At 43.4% G+C, this 19,602-nt stretch overlaps 1 protein-coding gene across 2 annotated transcripts; it reads left to right on the top strand.

The window, feature by feature from the left end:
• Window positions 1-5,032: 5,032 nt before the first annotated feature.
• LOC123442691 (cleavage stimulation factor subunit 77) lies at window positions 5,033-15,090 on the top strand. 2 transcript variants are annotated; one of them, XM_045118807.1, is made up of 23 exons: window positions 5,033-5,142; window positions 5,303-5,375; window positions 5,491-5,553; window positions 5,636-5,745; window positions 6,086-6,186; window positions 6,458-6,519; window positions 6,618-6,758; window positions 7,025-7,153; window positions 8,266-8,312; window positions 8,666-8,729; window positions 9,085-9,205; window positions 10,329-10,387; window positions 10,502-10,570; window positions 10,656-10,796; window positions 11,559-11,623; window positions 11,909-12,005; window positions 12,295-12,354; window positions 12,738-12,890; window positions 13,372-13,444; window positions 13,544-13,654; window positions 13,798-13,902; window positions 14,175-14,351; window positions 14,557-15,090. In XM_045118807.1, exons 2-23 carry the CDS (start codon window positions 5,325-5,327, stop codon window positions 14,727-14,729), a joined length of 2,172 nt encoding a protein of 723 aa, XP_044974742.1. In that variant the 5' UTR covers window positions 5,033-5,142; window positions 5,303-5,324; the 3' UTR covers window positions 14,730-15,090. The 2 variants fall into 2 exon arrangements, with proteins under 2 accessions (XP_044974742.1, XP_044974741.1); XM_045118806.1 differs by having other exon boundaries at window positions 5,034-5,142; window positions 13,792-13,902.
• The last annotated feature ends 4,512 nt before the right edge of the window (window positions 15,091-19,602 follow it).

The raw sequence follows: 19,602 nt of genomic DNA, 5'->3' as shown, positions 1-19,602 counted from the left end.
TGAGAAAACCCAGAAAGATTTTTCTTCTTTTGCTTGTTGGGAGTTTTCTTGTGTAAATAGTTTTCTTTTTCTTTGGGTCAAGGTAGAAGATATTGGTTACAATGCTTAGTGGTTCTTACTTGCTTACCTGTTTAGCTTTCAAAGAGCCATATTATTTTGTCTTCTTCTTTGTGTTTGCCTGCAGATTCAGCTTAGTCCAATGCGCTTATTATCGTTTTCATCGTTCGATCGTGCAAATGAAAGGCAACAATGATGGTATATGATGAAGTGACTGAGACAGAAAAGCTGGTATGAACTCTATCTATTTTGTTTTTGTAAATATGACTAGCTTGTCGACCCAGATTTAGCTTTGTTGTGAGAGAACCATGTTTGCAATGACAACTTAGAGATCATAGTTTTCTGATGCCATGCTTATTTAGCTGAGAGCTTATAATGGTTTGTCTTGATTGCCAACATAGATTTTGAGATAACTGTGATGTAGTATGATAGGATGGTATTCTCCTTTGAATGTTTCAAGTGGCTTGACTTGGCACATGTTCATGCATGTAGTTGAAACAAAATCAACATAGCCTCTATGATGTTCGTATTCATGGTGATTTATATCCTGTTCATGCTTGCATTCAATGTTAGTCAAACTCATTGCATCTTGATGACTGTTGTCGCTCTCTAGTTGGTCGCTTCCTAGTCTTTTGCTAGCCTTCACTTGTACTAAGCGGGAATACTACTTGTGCATCCACTTCCATAAACCCAAAAGTTTTTCCATGAGAGTCCACCATACCTACCTATTTGCGGTATCTACCTGCCGTTCCAAGTAAATTTGCATGTGCCACTCTCTAAACCTTCAAGAAATAATCTGTTTTGCATGCCCGAACCGCTCATGTGGTGATAGAGGGCTATTGGTATCTTCCATGCTAGGAGTGTTATCCTCGACATGTGTTTATTCACAGTCATTCACGAGAAAGGGCCGGTATTTGGAATGCCCAGTTCCACACCTAAATCGAAAACATAACTGTAAAACAAGACTCCCCCCGGATTGATGTTAGTATGGATGGTACCCGAGGATTCGGCTAGCCGTGGAGTGTGATTGATTGGTGGTGGGGGAGTTAAAACTTTACTTTTCTATTTGGGAACCGCCTATAGCATGAGTAGCATGGAAGATATTGAGAACTCTTGGTCATTGCGTTGACAATGAAAGTATGCCACCCAAAATTATTATCTCTGTTTTCAAAGCTTGAGCTCTGGCACCTCTGCAAATCAATGCTTCCCTCTGCGAAGGGCATGTCTATTTATTTTTCCTGTTGAGTCATCCTCCTCTTATATAAGCACCAATTAGAGAGCACCTCTGTCATTTTTATGCTTTGCTTTTGATTGATATTGGGTATTACTATGACTGGATCTTCGTTGCTATGAATTACAATGTTTAGTCAGCCCTTGATCTTTGAAAGTGCTCTGCATTTATGTTTTGCGGTCTCAGAAAGAGCTAGCGAGATACCACCTATTCATATTGCTTCATGCTTGTTTTGATTGAAGTGTTGGTATTTGAAACTCATTATTATTTGCTCGTTAGCTTATTATGTCATTGATATTAGTTTACCTTGAGACCTCTGTGTCATTTGCTTATGTGGTTAACTTGTGATATTGCTGAAATTCTGGTTATGAGTTAGACATAGTTGCAACAACAAGATCAAACAGAGTTTGTCAAAGTTTTTCTTTCTCTCTCAGTTTGTCAACTGAGTTGCTTGAGGACAAGCAAGGTTTTAAGCTTGGGGGAGTTGATACGTCTCCAACGTATCTACTTTTCCAAACTCTTTTGCCCTTGTTTTGGACTATTGCATGATTTGAATGGAACTAACTTGGACTGACCCTGTTTTCAGCAGAATTGCCTTGGTGTTATTTTTGTGCAGAAATCAAAGTTCTCCAAACGTCCTGAAAATTTACGGGGAGCAGTTTTGGAAAATATCAAAAATACCTGCGCCAGGATCCACCTCAGGGGGTGGGCCAGTGGGCCACAAGCCCCTGCTAAGCCACCACCCCCCTGGTGGCGGTGGGCAGGCTTGTGGGGCCCACAGGCACCTGCCGCCCCCAACTCCAGCTCTATAAGTTGTCTTTCATCCCAGAAAAAATAAAAAAAAAGTTTTCATCGCGTTTTCGATACGGAGGCGCCGCCACCTCCTGTTCTTCATCTGGAGGGCAGATTTGGAGTCCGTCTTGGGCTCCGGAGAGGGGAAATCGTCGCCATCGTCATCATCAACCTTCTTCCCTCTCCAATTCCATGAAGCTCTTCGTCGTTCGTGAGTAATCTATTCGTAGGCTCGCTGGGCGGTGATGAGTAGGATGAGATCTATCATGTAATCGAGTTAGTTTTGATGGGGATTGATCCCTAGTATCCACTATGTTCTGAGATTTGATGTTGCTACTACTTTGCCATGCTTAGTGCTTATCACTAGGGCCCGAGTGCCATGATTTCATATCTGAAATTATTCGGTTGCCACCAATATATGTGTGTTTTAGATCCGGTCTTGCAAGTTGTAGTTACCTACTATGTGTTATGATCCGGCAACCCCGGAGTGACAATAACCGGGACCACTCCCGGTGATGACCATAGCTTGAGGAGTTCATGTGTTCACCAAGTGCTAATGCGTTGGTCCGGTTCTTTATTAAAAGGAGAACCTTAATATCCCGTAGTTTCCTTTTGGACCCCGCTGCCACGGGAGGGATGGACAATAGATGTCATGCAAGTTCTTTTCCCTAAGCACGTATGACGACACACGGAATGCATGCCTACATCACATTGACGAACGGGAGCTAGCCACATATCTCTCCGCGTTATAGCTGCTGCATGATGAATATCATCCAAACAAATCACCGACCCATTGCCTACGAGTTTGTCCTACTGTTGCACCAAAAAAATCACCGACCCATTGCCTACGAGTTTGTCCTACTGCTGCTGCTACTATTGTTGCTATTGCTGTTACTTGTCTTGCTCTGCTGCTACTACTGTTGCTACTGCTGTTACTTGTCTTGCTCTGCTGCTACTACTGTCGCTTGCTACTGTTGCTACTTGCTACTGCTGTCACTACTGTTGTTCTTTGCCACTGCTATTGCTCGTTACACTGCTGCTACATGTTACACTGTTGGTTCGCTGGCCGTTGACGGGAATTGACAACTTCCGTCAACGCGGCAACGGAAGCACCATTGATACAATCGTTAGGAATAGTCTGCCGTCAACAGATCGTTTCTCACACCGTTGTTATCATACTACTTTGCTGTTACTATTGTGCTTGCAGATACTAATCTTTCAGGTGTGGTTGAATCTGACAAATTCAGCTGCTAATACTTGAGAGTATACTCTCACCTCCTGACTGGCTTACCTACAAATTTGGGTCGAATACTCTACCCTCGAAAACTGTTGCGAACCCACGCGCTGGTGGGCCATCAACAACATTCTTCCAGTTTCATTGCAGGGGAGTGCTATCTGCATTCTTCTGGTGCCGTTGCAGGAGAAGATTAGTTGTTATAAGCATTCGTCTAGCTAACGCCAGAGATTGCAGGATCAGCCCTTTTCCGGAGCCATTGCCAGGGAAGCACAGCTGATGTCAGCTACCCGTTTGGCTTGATGGTTAGAAGGGATGACGATAGCCATTATCCTTAGAATATTCGCTAAAGCGGTGGCTACGCCGAACCGGCAAAATCTGGCAGACGAAGCCAACCACCCTCTCGCTGGCTTCGATAGATCACCCGAATTGTTTTCTGCTACCTCCCAATGTCCTCACAAACAGATTGAGCCCTTTTCCTCTCTCATTTGTGACACACCAACGGTGACGGTCAGAAGGTGCGGTGGACTGAGCGCAGGGGACGACGATCATAGAGGGTTTGGCAGTTGGAGAAGATGAGGTGGTCGTCGTTAAGCCCATGTTGTGTTTCGATGTCCCCGGCATCCCGCTGTTTGTGCATGCGTTCCCTGTCGATATCCTGGAGGCGTACTCGAGTGGGGCTAGAGATATCATGTTCGCCTCACTGGGTGCTCATGGACGAGGCCAAGAGAACGAGCGCATCGTTGGCGGGGTTTTGGGGGCCGGAGGCATGCGAGAGCAGCGTCTAGAGGTGGTTCATTGGATCCATGAGCTAAGTGCGTTGTGTGCCCGCGTCCGACAGCTTGAGATGTTTGGGCGTCAGTCAGTTTGCTATTTCTCTATTATTTCTCTGCCCGAAGCTTTATGGCTCCACAATAGCGAACATGAGCAGGCTAGTGAAGAAACATGAACTACTTTATTATGTATACAGTTTTTTTGACTACATGTTGGTCGATTTCTCCTCTAGCCGCATCACGTACCTCATGAGTATTTGCACTAACTAAATGAGCTACCAATTTTCTAATAACCTCAAATACATACACATTCTGTTTAAATTTGGCCTGAATTATAGTTTTTCAGTTTAATAAAAAAATGTCAGTACAACTTTTGTCCACCATTTATCCCTCAAAGCAAACACATCAATAGCTATCTCCAACCACATTTCATCATTCAAACCAAACAAAATAAGAGTTAACCTCACCCACTCAACCAAACAAAAAAAGAGTTAACCTCACCCACTCAACCAAACATAAAAAAGGCCTATCTCCAACCAACTCGCTCGGGATACCCATTACCACTTTAACATGTCCCTTAACCAAACACACTTTAAAAGGACGCTCGAAATAGGGAAGGATAAATAATTTACAAAAGGTTTGAGTGGTGTTAAATATACAATATAGTGAAATGCTTATCCAATTTTCTATATAATTCAATCCTACGAATCAAATGGCAAACACAAGAAAGATTTCTAAGGATTTAAATCACTCAAAATTCATATGCACATGCTTTGAATCAAAGAGCCCTAATTTTTTTCAGAAAAAAAATTCAACTTTGTGGATGTTCATCCGTACGACCCCAAAACACCCTCTATTTTGCTCGTTTTTACACAGAATTGCCACTGCGCCCCCAATCCCTGCCTTGCTCTCGCTTCCCCGTCGCCCACCGCCGCTCCCCGTCCCCGCCGTCGCCGCCCGCGCCGCCGCCGTCCCCTCCGAAGGACGCATCCCTGCGCAGTCGCCCCCGGCGCGGAGCAACCATCCAACCCCTCCTCCCGGCGATTTCTTCCGGGGTTAAGCCCTACTCCCCTCCCCCCCTCCTCGCCTGGATTCTCCCGCTCCATCCCACGAGCACTCGAATCCAAACCCTCTCGCTCGTTCGCCGCTGCCAATCTAATCCATACATGCTCCATTAGGTTTCTCAAGTACCCCTTACCTGGTTTTGTCGCGCAGGGATTCAGCGGCCGTGGCGGCGATGGACATCTACAACGTGGAGGCCGCCGAGATCCTCGCCCACGAGACCCTCGTGAGCTCACTCACCACCCATATTATTTTTCTTCTTCTCTGCCCCACATCCCCGGATCCTCTGTTTGGAGATGATTTGAGCTGGTGAGTGAACTTGCTGAGGTTTTGTCCTGCAGAATCTCCCCATCGGCGAGGCCGCCCCCATCTACGAGAAGCTGCTCGCCACCTTCCCAACAGCGGTGAGCCACTTGAATTTCCCATCAAATGCTTGTTTGGCTGGGTTATCCTCTGGGCCGGGCTGAGGCTTGAATGTGGATGCAGGCTAAGTATTGGAAGCAGTATGTGGAATCGTACATTGTCACCAACGACGAGGAGACCGCCAAGCAGATATTCAGCAGATGCTTGCTCACCTGCCCTCATATTAATCTCTGGTGAGCGGATTCCACATTTTATGATGATCTATGCCCACATGCCCTAGTTTGTGTTTTGGGGTGGATGAGAAATCCTCCTTCATTACCACTACACAAACTATTAGAGTCACTATTTCTACCTGCACGTTCCTCCATTCCGCCTGGTCTTGTCACCAGTCAACGGTGCCCTGCTTGTCTGATCAAAATTGCTGTGAACTTGTGATCACCTCATTGTTTTGTAAATGCATAATTGATGTGTCTGAATCTTACTGCTCTTAGTTACGATTGTCAACATAATTTTTCCAGCTTGTTTGCAACTGCACTATTAACATTACCCTATCGGGTTGGGTGTAACCTGCAGGCGTTGTTACATCAACTTCATAAAAAAAGTAAACAGCAAAAGGGGCTCTGAGGGTCTGGAAGAGACAAAAAAGGCTTTTGATTTTATGCTTAACTATGTTGGTAAGTACCAAGTACTTCTAGTAAGCGTTGACCTTAGATAATAAGCAGTTTGCTCTTATGATGCCACTTCTGGAATATATTTTTGAACTCTGGTTCGCGTTGTATTGTTAAAAAGGAGCTTTTCATTCTCCTATGGAAGCCCCCAATCAACATTGGGAGCTTGCGGTACACGTGGGTCATTCAGCCACCCCTCCTGCTCTTCGGCCCTCATAGCTTTCTTCTCTGCTCCACGCATCTTCATACATGAATCTAAGAAGCTTAATTGTACCAGGCAATGATGTTGCATCTGGCCCTGTTTGGATGGAATACATTGCATTCTTGAAGTCAATGCCGGTTTGTGTTTCTTCATTTTCCTCTTCTAACATTATTATTACGTTCTTTTAATTGTGATCGAATTATTTCATTGTGATTCCTTGTTTGAAACTATTCAGGTTATGACGCCTCAGGAAGAGTCACACCGCATGACTACTATAAGGAAAGTATACCAGAAGGCAATTTTAGTTCCAACTAGTCATGTCGAGCAGCTATGGAAGGATTATGATAACTTCGAAAATTCTGTTAGCCGCACCTTGGTAATTAGAGTTTCCATTTTGGTCGCTAATTATTCTGAAAAACAGCTAGCATATAACTCCAATCATTCATTGGCAAAAGGACTGGTCTTTATTCCTTCCATAGTGTGAAGTTGTGCATTTTCAGTTCATTCTGGCATGTCAGTAGTATTTTCTGAGCTCCGCCATTTGAATACTGTTGCTATTTTATTTTATTAAATCTCAAGACAACGCAAGCCCGTCTTGTGTGCATTTCATATGGAGTTCATTGTAATCTATCCATGTTCCAGGCAAAAGGCTTGCTATCTGAGTATCAACCGAAGTTTAACAGTGCTAAGGCTGTATATAGAGAGCGCAAGAAGTATATTGATGATATTGATTGGAGCATGCTGGCCATCCCCTCTACAGGCTCCTACAAGGTAAGCAATTGATCAGGTCCTAATGTTGATTTACACTATGCATCACAGTCTGCAATTATTGACTTAACAAAATGGTTATGTTTTGTGGGTAATTATTTCGGTATTGTGGTTTAAAAAAATCTCATAATCATAATTTCCTCAAAGTTCCTCTATCCATTTTCTCAGTGACATACTCCCTCCGTTCCTAAATATTTGTCTTTCTAGAGATTCAACTATGGATTACCTACAAAGCAAAATGAATGAATCTACATTCTAAATTATGTCTATATACATCCATATTTGGTTCATAGTGAAATCTCTAAAAAGACAAATATTTAGGAACAGAGGCAGTACATTTCGGTGCCACCTTTGTTTTTTTTCTATGGAAAACAGTAGGATAAAACAATACTTGTGTTGCTTTTGATTGCGAACATAACAATTGGAGTGTGTTCTAGAAAAGCCAGAAGAGTTTTTCCTCTCATAGTCAATAACTATGCAATGCTATTTCGTTAATTCCACTTTCAAGGTTACTTAGCTGAAGTTCCAACAGCCTTCAGCCTTAACCCTCACCCACCCCCACCCGCCCCCTTCTTTTTGATGAATCTCAATATCTTTCCTGCAACAGGAAGTTAATGTATACTCCTTCCTTCCATTCGTAGATTGACGACATTGTCGATATGGACCTGGTCTCCAGCATACATCTTTTAACTGTTGCTTTTTCTATGAATATATTGGTAAAATTTTATGAAAATAATGTGATTAGAATATGTTTAATGACAAATCTAATGATACCATTTGCACATAACCAACCTAAATGGTTTTTCATATGTTGCCAAAGAAAGAGAAGTTTGATTGTATGTTTTCCAAAAACATCGTCAATTTCTGAACGGAGATGGTATTTGAGAAGATATATGCTTATTGTTAAGAAAGAATTATTTGTATAACTTGATATGCACATAATTGAACTTCTCAGATCAATGTCCTTGCCTTTCCTTATACAGCTTTATTTTCTTGTCTACGGTTTACTAATAAATCTTTAGACACATTGAATAGTTTCTGACGTCCTCTTTGGTAGAGTAGTAGATGCATGACCAGTATTTAACTGGCGGGTAACCCATTAATCTGTTTTCCAGGAAGAGCAACAGTGTTTGGCATGGAAAAGACTTCTAACATTTGAGAAGTGAGTAAACATCTGTGTCAGATTAGCATCATGATTCGAACTTTCAGTAGAAGATTTTTGTTTCATGTAATTCTTTAAGGGTCACTTTATTTCTCTGTTGTAGAATGTAGATATTTTTCATTTTCTTTCTCCTCTGCCCCAGTTAATGAAGTTTGTTTGTGATCTCCAAAATTTATCTGCAACCTATCTTTGAGTTCTTTATTTCCTCGATGAGATTCAGTGAGGGAAGTTATCGAGCATGCCATGATTCTTAATTCTGACTTGACATATCAGTCTGTCACCTTCTGTCACTCACTTCTTTCCGAGATTACTCCCCATATTTCTGCTAACGGTAAGTATTCTATCAACTGTAGGGGTAATCCTCAAAGAATTGATGCTACAGCTGCTAATAGGCGTATTACTTTTACTTATGAGCAAGTAAGCCAACCTCTGTATGTACACTTACATGCACAGTGATGTTTGAATCTGTAGTGAAATAACTATGCTTTGCATAGTATTCTAGTTAGGCACTCTTATTCATTGTGGTCAACTGATGATATGGTGGCATGTGTAGACCTCATGTACTCAATGGCATGCATACTTTTTCCTTATTATAGTTGCAGTTTTTGAGTTCTTACCCATGATATTGGAAAGAAGTCATATAGCTAATGATCCCATTATTTCCCATACTTCAGTTAGAATAAACTGTTTAGTCATTAGGCCTCAGCTTTACCATGCTTACCATTGTAAGTGGGGACATATTAATGAATTGTATCAACTGTTTTATTTTCAGTGCCTAATGTATCTATACCATCATCCTGATGTATGGTATGATTATGCTATGTGGCATGCTAAGAATGGTTCTACGGATTCTGCAATCAAAATATTTCAGCGCGCTGTAAAAGCACTCCCTGGTAATCAAACATCCTGCGAAGTTCTCTTGAACAATTCAATTATGATATCCAGTCCTGTATTCAATGCATCCTTTTGGAAGTTATAGTGCTTATAATTGGTTTGCCGGAAGATTGAGAGCATGCTCTCAGCAGAGTGCAGAAAGATCCCTGGGAAAACAAACTGGATATTCTAGGGCCTCCCAGCCATCGAGAGAGATGTTTTACTGTCTTACTGCCTTGGCCCTTGTTTGCATGGGTCAGGGTCCCATGAGCGTGAAATTTAGTACTCATTTGTACTGGGATCAAACCCAGTCCCAGTCCACCTAAAGAATGCTATTTGGCCGGAATTTAATAACTGGTCGATGAATAAGTATTTACTCTGGCGGACATACATTACCTCCGTAGGATGCCATCAAGGACGGTGAAATATGGCTTCCAGGAAGGCTGAACACATTTCTAAGGAGGATACTAAATTTGAATGATTGAATCCGCAGGACCAACTATGTGAATGCGACTGGCCCATATGTCAAAACTTCATCGCAGTTCAATTCACACCTTAGATGAAGATGAAATACCCTTATCATACTAATATATGAATCTTTATAATTCAATCATATGGACGTGCCACAGGCTATCAAGGATGTGGTACCTCTAGCTTGGTATGTGCAATCCTTTTATTGGTTTGCATCAGTATTAGGATCTCTCACCTTTGAGGGTACCTCTGACCGATCCTTACAGTTTATTGGATGCTGCATGCGTACGGGCATGCAGTGGTGATACCCACTTCAGTATTTAATGTATTTTTAGTGGGAGGTTTATTTAATCCATTTTCCATAGGATGTTAAATATGGATTGGTAGCAGCTGCTCCTAGTTACTGGTTTATCTTTTATGATCACTGATTCTGTGTTTTTTTATTTGTTATTCTGTGAACATAACAATTCTCCTGCTTAATTCTATCACACTAAGCGTGTGGCAGGTATGCAAAGATGACAATGCATTCTTAATGTTAATCCAATTACATGCTGGAACTGAGCAGTAGACTAGAACATTAGTTTCTTTAGATGGTTTAACTGAAATATACTGTATCATTTCCTGACCTGTTTCTTCAAGTCCTGAAATTATTTTGCCTGTTGCTTTTCATAGGTTCTGAAGTACTAAAATATGCCTTTGCTGAACTGGAAGAGTCTGTAGGGGCGATTCAGGTCCATTTGCTTCCTTTGATAATTTTTCTACAAAGTGTACTTCCTTAGCACTCACATACTGCAAACAAGTACTCTTAAGATCATTATTTTCTCACAGTTGCTTTCCTATTTTAGCCTGCTAAGACAATATACGAATCTCTTATAGCTGAAAATGCAAGCATGTCGTCACTTGCACACATTCAGGTTTGTTCCCATTACTACTTTAGAAGTACTTATGGTTATGGCTACACTGCCTGTGATATCTTTAGCATTCTGTTTTGTACTGCAGTTTATTCGTTTTTTAAGGAGAACAGAAGGCATTGAAGCAGCTCGCAAGTACTTTCTGGAAGTTCGGAAGTTGCCAAGCTGCACTTATCATGTCTATGTTGCATATGCTACAATGTCGTTTTGCCTCGACAAAGATGCGAAGGTTGTTAAAGTGATGACATGTATGCATACATTTTTTCCGTTACAAACTGCCAGCTATCTTGCTTTGGTTCTTTATCTATTTGGTTACAGTACGAAGAGTGTAATTTGAAAAAGTAGGTTCAATAGGATCTAAGGCATAGCTTTAAGCTCAAATGTCACAGGATATCCAATATCTGTGCATAAATCACCATCATTATGCACTGTTAGTTTTCACCTTTGAGCCTTGTACCAGGTAAGTTGTCATCCTAGCTAGTACAGTGCTTTCAGGTCCATTCTATGATGGTACTTCAAGGACTTCTTTTTGGGGTCTGTCCATCCCAACTAGTTGTATGTCTCAGCAGAGAGGATCGAGCAGGCATGACACACCCTTTTTTGTGCTATGCAGTACCTTACCAACCATTGAAAATTGCACAGATTTGGTAAAGACTATCTCATTATCAGAGGGTCAAAGTGGACATTTAGACATGCTTAGAATTGTGGCCTGTGGCTGCAAGCCTCCGAGGACGCACTGGCATGCTAGTTTTTGCTGGCATTGCCCTCGGTGTATATGTATCTGTGCCTGCAAATAGCCTGGAGTATAGGTTGGCCATAAAGGTGCAAGTGGTACCTAAACTGCCAGCTGACATCATAATAGTAAGATCTTAAATGACTGAGTAATAAGGGACTATGTAGTATTTTGGGTTGCAACTTTTCACTATGTATTCAATGTTTCTTCCAGTTGCAGTTATTCACATACATGTATCTGCTAAATATTCTCTTGTAGGTAGCTCAAAATGTTTTTGAAGTTGGTCTAAAGCGATTTATGCAAGAACCAGGATATGTCCTCGAGTAAGTATCCATTTGAGTCTCATTAAACCTTAAACATTAATCTTTGTTTTTTGGTTCACCAATGTCCCAACTCATGAACCAAATGTCTCTCCATTATTATTTTATATGCTACTCTCTCCGATCCATAACAAGTTCAACCCTAGTTCAAAACTGCGACACTTATTATGGATCGGAGGGAGTACTTATTTTGTGTTCATCTATTGGCAGTTGAAATGTGTTCATTTCACTGTCACGTTATTGACAAATCAAATTTGTTAGTTTTTTGAAACTCTTGCCATGATTCAGATATGCAGACTTCTTGTGTCGCTTAAACGATGATAGAAATGTACGTGCATTGTTTGAGCGAGCTCTGAGCTTACTTCCTCCCGAGGAATCCATAGAGGTAAACATTTTCTTTTATTCGCTCACTGTTGCTCAACATTTCTATATTTTGAGGAGATGCCCTTTCAGCTGTGCATTTTTTAAGAAATATCATAATTTGATTAAAGCCTTGTCAGCAGCAGCAATAGCAATAATATCATTTCCACCTTTTTGGTGGTGTACCACATAGCCTCGGGAGCTCATGTTGTGGGATATTTGTCATATAGGTGCAACATGCAAATAGATATAGTCATATAGATTCGTTTGTCTCTCTGTTGTCTGAATTGATATATGTTGCTATTCTTCTGTAGGTATGGAAACGATTTTCTCAATTTGAGCAGATTTATGGGGATTTGTCAAGCATGTTAAAGGTATGAAGCTCTAGGCAAAGTGCACATATAGATTATCATTGATTGTCATGTTCAGCCCATTAGGTGTGGTCCTCTTCACACATGCACTGTAGGGCGAAGCCGAGAGCAATATCCATTATCTACAATAGTGTAGCACTTGTATTTTTATTTTCTGTTTGCATTGGTCTTAATGTCTAGGAGTTATTTTTTGGATAGACTTAGAGATTCCTTGTTAAGTGCTTCTTATCTTTAGATGGCTTATCTCTGACTAGATATAAATATAATTTGTTATGGTGTTCATGAAGTTGGATTTTTTTGTCAGTTTATATTGTTCTCTGTTTTTTATGTGTCCAACTTTGTATTTTTATTTTCCATAAGCATGCTTATAAATTTTGTTTCCTCAGGTGGAACAAAGAAGGAAGGAAGCTTTATCTAGGACGTCAGAAGATGTCGTATCGTCCTTAGAGAATACACTTTATGACGTTGTTTCTAGATATAATTATATGGATCTCTGGCCATGCTCATCAAAAGAATTGGATTATCTGTCGAGACAGGAGGTACATTGGTTATGCATAACTATTATTGCAAGACAAACTATTCTGTATTAACAAAATTACTTAATTATATATATGTATCTAAGCTAGACATGCTGTCTTAGTACCTCTAATCCCTGAATGACATCTTGATGATTGAACTATGGACTTTATGTTAGTTGAATCATCAAGTTTACATACAAGATACATTTGCATATTTGATACATCATGGCGTTGGTGCGCAACTTACCAGCAAAGATGGCGTTGATTACAGAACTTTCAAGCACACCTATAAATAAGAAGTTGGACCTCATCATTTTTCAATGATACAATATCAAAGATAAAGTAGCCCTCAAATTCTCTGCTGATTTGGCTAAAGAATGCATTCTTCACCATCAATTTATGTTTCTGATGTGGGCTATATGTTGTGAAACTTCAGAGAATCTATGTTTGGTGTCCATTGAATTTTTTCACTTGTAATGCTTTCTTGGTTTCAATATCGCAGTGGCTTGCAAAGAACATGTTTAAGAAGGCCGACAAGTCAGTTATGCTAACTAGTGGTGGTGGTGCTACCTTAGGTAATCTGGCAAGCTGCTATCTGTTATAAACATGTAATTGTGCCGTCATATTATTAAAAGTGTAGTCTGATTAGACTGTACCTACGAATTTTGGCTCAGATAAAGGTTCTGTTGGAGTTGGTGCCAATGCAAAGTTATTGCCACAGTCTGCAAAAGTTGTTCGTCCCGAGACTTCTCGAATGGTTATTTATGATCCTAGACAGATGAAAGGTATTGTATTGATGAGTGGGCACATTATTTAATGAGAAAGGACTGGATGCATGGTTGTCGCAGTTGTAAATGCACCAACTGTTCAGTTGCAATTGCCTATCTATCTCACTTATATGGCAGCATTGTTAATTTGTCAGGACCAGTGGTTTCAGCCACATCCAGTGGGTACACAAAGGAGGTTGACGAAATATTCAAAATGCTTTCTCCACCACTCACGTCTTTCATCACAAATTTGCCTGCTATTGAAGGTACTGTCGTGTCATCTGATGCATAGCTTCTAGATGCTATTATACTTGGAGCATGTAACCGGTCAATGCAAAATCAGACACTATAGGCTTGGTGCATGTTGTTCATTGGTTGAGAAAAAATGCAGAAGTTTAAAAATATTTCTTATGGGCATGCTTCTTCTCGTGTAATCGAAAACATGGTTATGAAGAAAATACTCGCAGCATAGCCTTTTTGCTAAGTTGGTTTGATTTGCATCATGCCTTTGCATATATTCATAATCTTGGCTTGTCAGGTCCATCACCAGATATAGACATTGTGCTTAGCGTGCTGTTGCAAAGCACATTGCCAACGGGACATGATGTTGGCAAACCGTCAGCTCCAGTTCCTGGCCCTGCCACAAGTGATCTCTTGGGACCCCGCAACCAAAATGGATCAGTTCGTAGACCTCCAAAAAGGAAGGCTGTCGAAAGTAATCTCCCTTCCTCTTCAATCTTTACTGGTCCTGAAGTCCAATACTATGTTCGTTTAAAATACATGACATGGCATGTTTTGAACCATTCTTTTTTTCTTGTTACGATTGATTCTAGTTGAAGTCGTCTTATGGTTTAATACACATGGTCTAACCAACTACAAATGGGAAGCTTCTGTAATCTGTGCCGACTTACTGTTTGCAGGGCAAGAGGAAGAAGACGCAGCGGTGGCTGCGCAGAGTCGAGCGATGCCGGACATATTCAGGCTCAGGCAGATCCAAAGAAGCCGCGGCACGGGCCCTGCTCAGTCTGGATCGGCGGCGATGTCCAGCGGAAGCATGTTTTCTGGGGAGCAATCAGCCAACAGCTCAAGCTAGTTCACCAATCTGTAGCTAGTTCTCTGGATTCACGTAGCTTTTCTTTCGATGATATATATGATGCATAGTCTCGTTCATTCGGTAGATATGTAGTTTGGCCGCTCATGGGGAAAGTTATGCATTGTACAAATGTAACAGTAGACTGATAAACCTGTAGGCATGGCAAGTGCATTGCTCGAGAATATGAACCGAAGGTCCCAAACAGGACAGGAGAGAGTGCAGAATCAGCATCACCTGGATGAGTAAAGGCCAAATCAAGATTAGAGAATAGCATGAAGTGACTAATTTGAAGCAGAAAACATGTGTATGTATTGTGATCATTGGTGAATATTGCGAAATAATAGCTGTGTCAAGTCATCAACATGTTTATCAATTTTTTCGCTGTGATCTGGAATGCAGGTATAATTGTGTTGAAAATCTAGGACATCTAACAAGAGGAAGAGATGATTATCAACAATCTCCACAGATATATAGCTTCAGTGTGTGTGTGTGTGTGGGGGGGGGGGGGGGGTCTGTAGTCTTGTGGTATTTTTTATGTTCACGGGTTTAAACCCTTTTGGAAATTGATGATGCATGACCTCATCTGTGAAGCACAGTGGATGAATGGTGTCTCTGATCCGGGCTATATTGTGCCGGAGATCGGCTTTGGGTTGTGCCCGGTATGGTTCCTGATCTTTGTTACCGTAGGCGACCCGAGGTGGTTCTCCATACCATCGAGTGGGGGAGCACCTCCTGGATCCATAGATGGACCTGTTGCAATCTGTTCTATTGTCCAAGTCATATCATAGGTCGTGTTTGCCCGTGGGGTGCACATGTTCCTTTCCTTTTCCACGGGGAGGCTCGGGTCTATACTCGGCTTTTCCGGCTGCTTTGTCGTGCCCTCGGGGCGGACGATCGGGCTGGTCGTGGTCCGTGCACCTGGGGGACGCTGGCTCTGGGGCCTCATCGTCGAACTGAGGCAGCAGACGCTGGCGCGGGTAGCTTTTCTTTTGATCCGGCCACTCGGTGTCGTATCCTTCTTCGACGACCATTACTTTGGTCCACCTGTTGTTAATGGTGTCTTGTTCGGCCTGGAGCTGCCGTTGCTTCGCTTTTAGGCTCCGGGAGGTAGCTATAAACTGCTGCCTGAACTGTTTCTGACCTTCAAGGTCCTCGGGAATTACGAAGTCTTCGGTCTCTAAGCCATTTTTGTCGAGGAAAGGGGGGAGGTAATCGTCGTCGTCTGAATTATTGAGGTCGTCAGGATCATTCTGACCTTCGGGCTTGTCCGGGTCCTCTGGTTGCTGCTCGGGAGCTTCGAGGTTACCGTGGTCCTCTCGGTTATGTTTTCCCATGTGCCTTGTATGGAGGCCCTTCCCTTATTTGCCTTGGCGCTCTTACGCTGCCTTCGGCGCTTTGATTGCTCCTCCCTGGACTTATCGCCGTTTTGTTTGGGGGTAAGGTTGCCATTGTCATCGGGTGTGTCTACCATGTAGACGTTGTAGGTGGACGTTGCGGTCCACCGTCCGATATTCGCAGGGATGGGGTCATCGGCCTCATCGTCCATATTATCGAGCTCCTCAGAGGCATAGTCGAACGCGTCGGGTTAAGTCTTCCACGGTGGCTACCATGTGGGTGGTGGGTTGGCCGTAAAAGTCCTCATGATCCGCCTCCGAGCCGATCCGAATATAGGTCGGGCTCTGGCCATCTGAGGTTTGCAACGATTGGATTTGGTCGAGCATCTCGTTTAACATCGAGACGCTGTCCTCATCGATCTCTTGGTGGTTTTTGGAGTTGATCTCCGTGGCTTCTGCGAGGGACGCATGTTCGACAACGGTCGTTCGCTGTTACCTGGGCACAGAGGTCGGGTCCGAGCTCAAAGCTGGCTCTTGGACAAAGCGGGAACCAAGGCCATGGCCGAACAAGAGACCCATAGTGAAGGCTTCGGGATTTTAAGCTCATCGTTCGAAGCCGTGATCTTGTCGGGGAACAAATTGCCCGGGAGTTGGTGGAGAATTCGAGATTCCCAAACTTATTTGCTGACCAGGGACGAGGCCTCCGATCTGAGCAAGACGACCAGTTGGGTCAGCGTGCATCGTGAAGCTGCCGAACGCGAGAACCTGTCCGGGGACGAAGATGTCCCCGTTGCTGATTCGATCGCTGATGATTAGGCGAGCCATCAATCCTTCCGGTGATCCAACAACGAAACTCTCAATAAAAGCACCAATGTCGGTGTCAAAACCGACAGATCATAGGTAGGGGGTCCCGAGCGGTGGACCTTGGATCGATGGATTGCAGGAGAAGGGGGGAGATGGTATTTACCCAGATCTGGGCCCTCTTAAGGAGGTAAAACCCTACGTCTTGCTTGATTATATTGATGTGGATTATGATTACATAGTTGATCTACCTCGAAATCGTATGAGCTAAATCCTAAATGAGTCAACCCACCTATACGGATAAGAACCTATGGTTTATATAGACACCAGGATTTTTGGGGTTATATACAACCGACCTCTAGCCGGGGACCGATGGGCCGATCTAGCCTTGTCAACTTGGAGTACATCAAGTCTTCGGAGCATTCCTTTTTGATTATAAGGTCGTCATACAATCCGGTCTTCAATGATACGACCCATATGGTCGTTTCATAAGAGACGAACCGACCGTTCGAGGATCCCTTAGTCCCGGACTCCTTCACCAGTTTAGTTCTAAATAAATCATACAAAGTGCATCAAAACCATAGAAAAATGTCGTAAACATAAGCAAACATGACATAAATACTACATAAATTATCTATGTTGGAGACGTATCAGAGAGTAACGACCGCATGAGACATGTCATCGTTGGAGGAAACCACATCGTCGCGAACTCGCAGGCTTAGGATATATACGGTTCTTCTAGTTGCGGTGTGCGGCATGGATCTTGAAGAAAACCGTGTTGGTGTTGGTGTCGCCATCACGGAGCCAACAGAAGCATGCATGCTCGAATGGATCGCTCCAGGGATGCCAGCCCCAGGTAGGTGCGTTTCAGCTCACGCCGCAACCACGCCTCTGCCGGGATGAGGGCGCGAAGATCTTGAGCCAGGCCAGGCGGTAGATGATTTCTCGCGTCGTGATGATCTGGGAAGAGATGTGGCCGATGGAGCGATGACCCCAACTTTGGAGCCATATGGCAGTTGCCTTGAGGCGAGCGTAGAGCCTTGTGAATGGGTTTGGATCGGGTGGGGCCGTGTGCCAGGCGTCGTCGACGGTTAGCATGAACCCATCAAGCTTGGTCCAAAACCGCTCGAACTGGAACCGGCGCTCACCGGGGGATCTCAGTGAGCAGTCAATGATGAGCGGGCAGTGATCGGAGGCTGCAGAAGCCAGGCATCGGAGGAGGTGTTGAGGGTGTTCCATCTCCCACGAAGTGGTGCATAGGACTCGATCATTCCGGACCAGGGTGGAGTTTTGCTGCTCGCTGGACCATGTAGCTCCTCCAACTCTAGAACCTCCTGGTCCAGTGGCAGTGGCGGTGCTACGCAGGGCAGGAGCAACCGTCGCCACCACTCCGGCGTGTTGTCGACGTGGACAACGAACTCGACGCAGTCTTCAACATCGTAGGCCAGCTCCTGGACGTACGTGCTTCACCCTCTTCACCACCGTCTTGGACAAGCCAATCACAAGATCGGCCATGGCTAACACCCCTCTCTCTCTCCCTCTCTCCCTCCCTCCCTCTCCTTCTCTCTCTCTCCCTCTCTCTTGCTTCCAATTTCTTGTGGAATTTTTATTCAAAAAGACCACTAGCCGAATGTTATTGTTAAAAAAAACCACATACGGTATGAAATACGAGAAAAAACCCTCATTTTTCGTGGTGGCAGGCACGCCAGGTGACGCGTGGCACCTGTCGCCACGGGCCGAGGCGGCTGGGCCCCGCCGCCACCCGGCGAGGCGGCCGGCCGGACAGGTGGCACCTGCTGCCAGCACTCCAGGCGGCCGGCGGGATGCTGTGCATGGCAGCATGCATGTACGAGAGCACAGCCAGCCAGCTCTTGAGGCACGAGAGCATGGGCAGCCTGCCGGCAGGTGCCACATGCCCGGCCGGCCGCCTCGCCGGGTGGCGGCAGGTGCCACGCGTCACCTGGCGCACCTGTCGTCATGAAAAATGGGGGTCTTTTCTCGCATTTCATACCGCATGTGGTCTTTTTTAACAATAACATTCGGCTAATGGTCTTTTTTGACAAAAATTCTTTCTTGTGTGGCATAGTAGGATAGCCATCGAGCTAGTGCCGGTGTGTAGTTGTGTTTTAACTCAGCGCTAGGTAGAGATGCCAATAATCCCACGTCGCATTATCCGGCGTGTACGTGAAGCGTTCCCACTATACATGCAGCATAGTACATCTAATTAACTAAGGAGTAAATGGTCACACCCTGTTCTGAAAATGCATGTAAATGAAAGTGCGTCTTTTAAACTGTGGCGGAGGGAGTAGGTTAGTTTATGGAAAATTTATTTGCGATTAAATAGTTTATTAGGGACATTAATGACAGTATCTGAATGTTGGCATCCTCCCGGTATCAATGACATTCACAGTGTTCCTTGTATACCCATCCTGGGAGTATTGTCTATACTTCCTCCGTCATATTTTAAAAGGCATGCACGTGTATCTAGATCATTAATTTGACTTATATAAAATATATTGTTTAACATAAAAATTATATCATTAGAAATTGGAACATCTAAAGTTTTTAATGATATTTTTTTTGTTATATATGCATCTCATTAAGTTGATCAAATTGACGACCTAGATACATGTGTCGGACTTGTAAACTGAGACGGAGGGAGTATAATATATGTCAAAATGTCAAATAATGCTGATTTGAAGCATAGGTGCCCAGGAGATAATTAAGAAAAGAACAAC

This window comes from Hordeum vulgare, chromosome 3H (assembly GCF_904849725.1).
Source record: "Hordeum vulgare subsp. vulgare chromosome 3H, MorexV3_pseudomolecules_assembly, whole genome shotgun sequence".
In the NCBI taxonomy this organism is placed as follows: Eukaryota; Viridiplantae; Streptophyta; class Magnoliopsida; order Poales; family Poaceae; genus Hordeum; species Hordeum vulgare.
The sequence above is the reverse complement of the archived record's forward strand: the minus strand, read 5'-3'. Positions and strand labels throughout refer to the sequence as shown.

What these genes read in the sequence shown, in the direction of transcription:
- LOC123442691 (XM_045118806.1), top strand. Translation starts at nt 5,325, where the DNA reads ATGGACATCTACAACGTGGAGGCCGCCGAGATCCTCGCCCACGAGACC. An exon ending in TTTTATGCTTAACTATGTTG is followed by an intron (nt 6,187 to 6,457) that starts GTAAGTACCAAG and finishes TAATTGTACCAG; the next exon opens with GCAATGATGTTGCATCTGGC. An exon ending in AAATTTGCCTGCTATTGAAG is followed by an intron (nt 13,903 to 14,174) that starts GTACTGTCGTGT and finishes TTGGCTTGTCAG; the next exon opens with GTCCATCACCAGATATAGAC.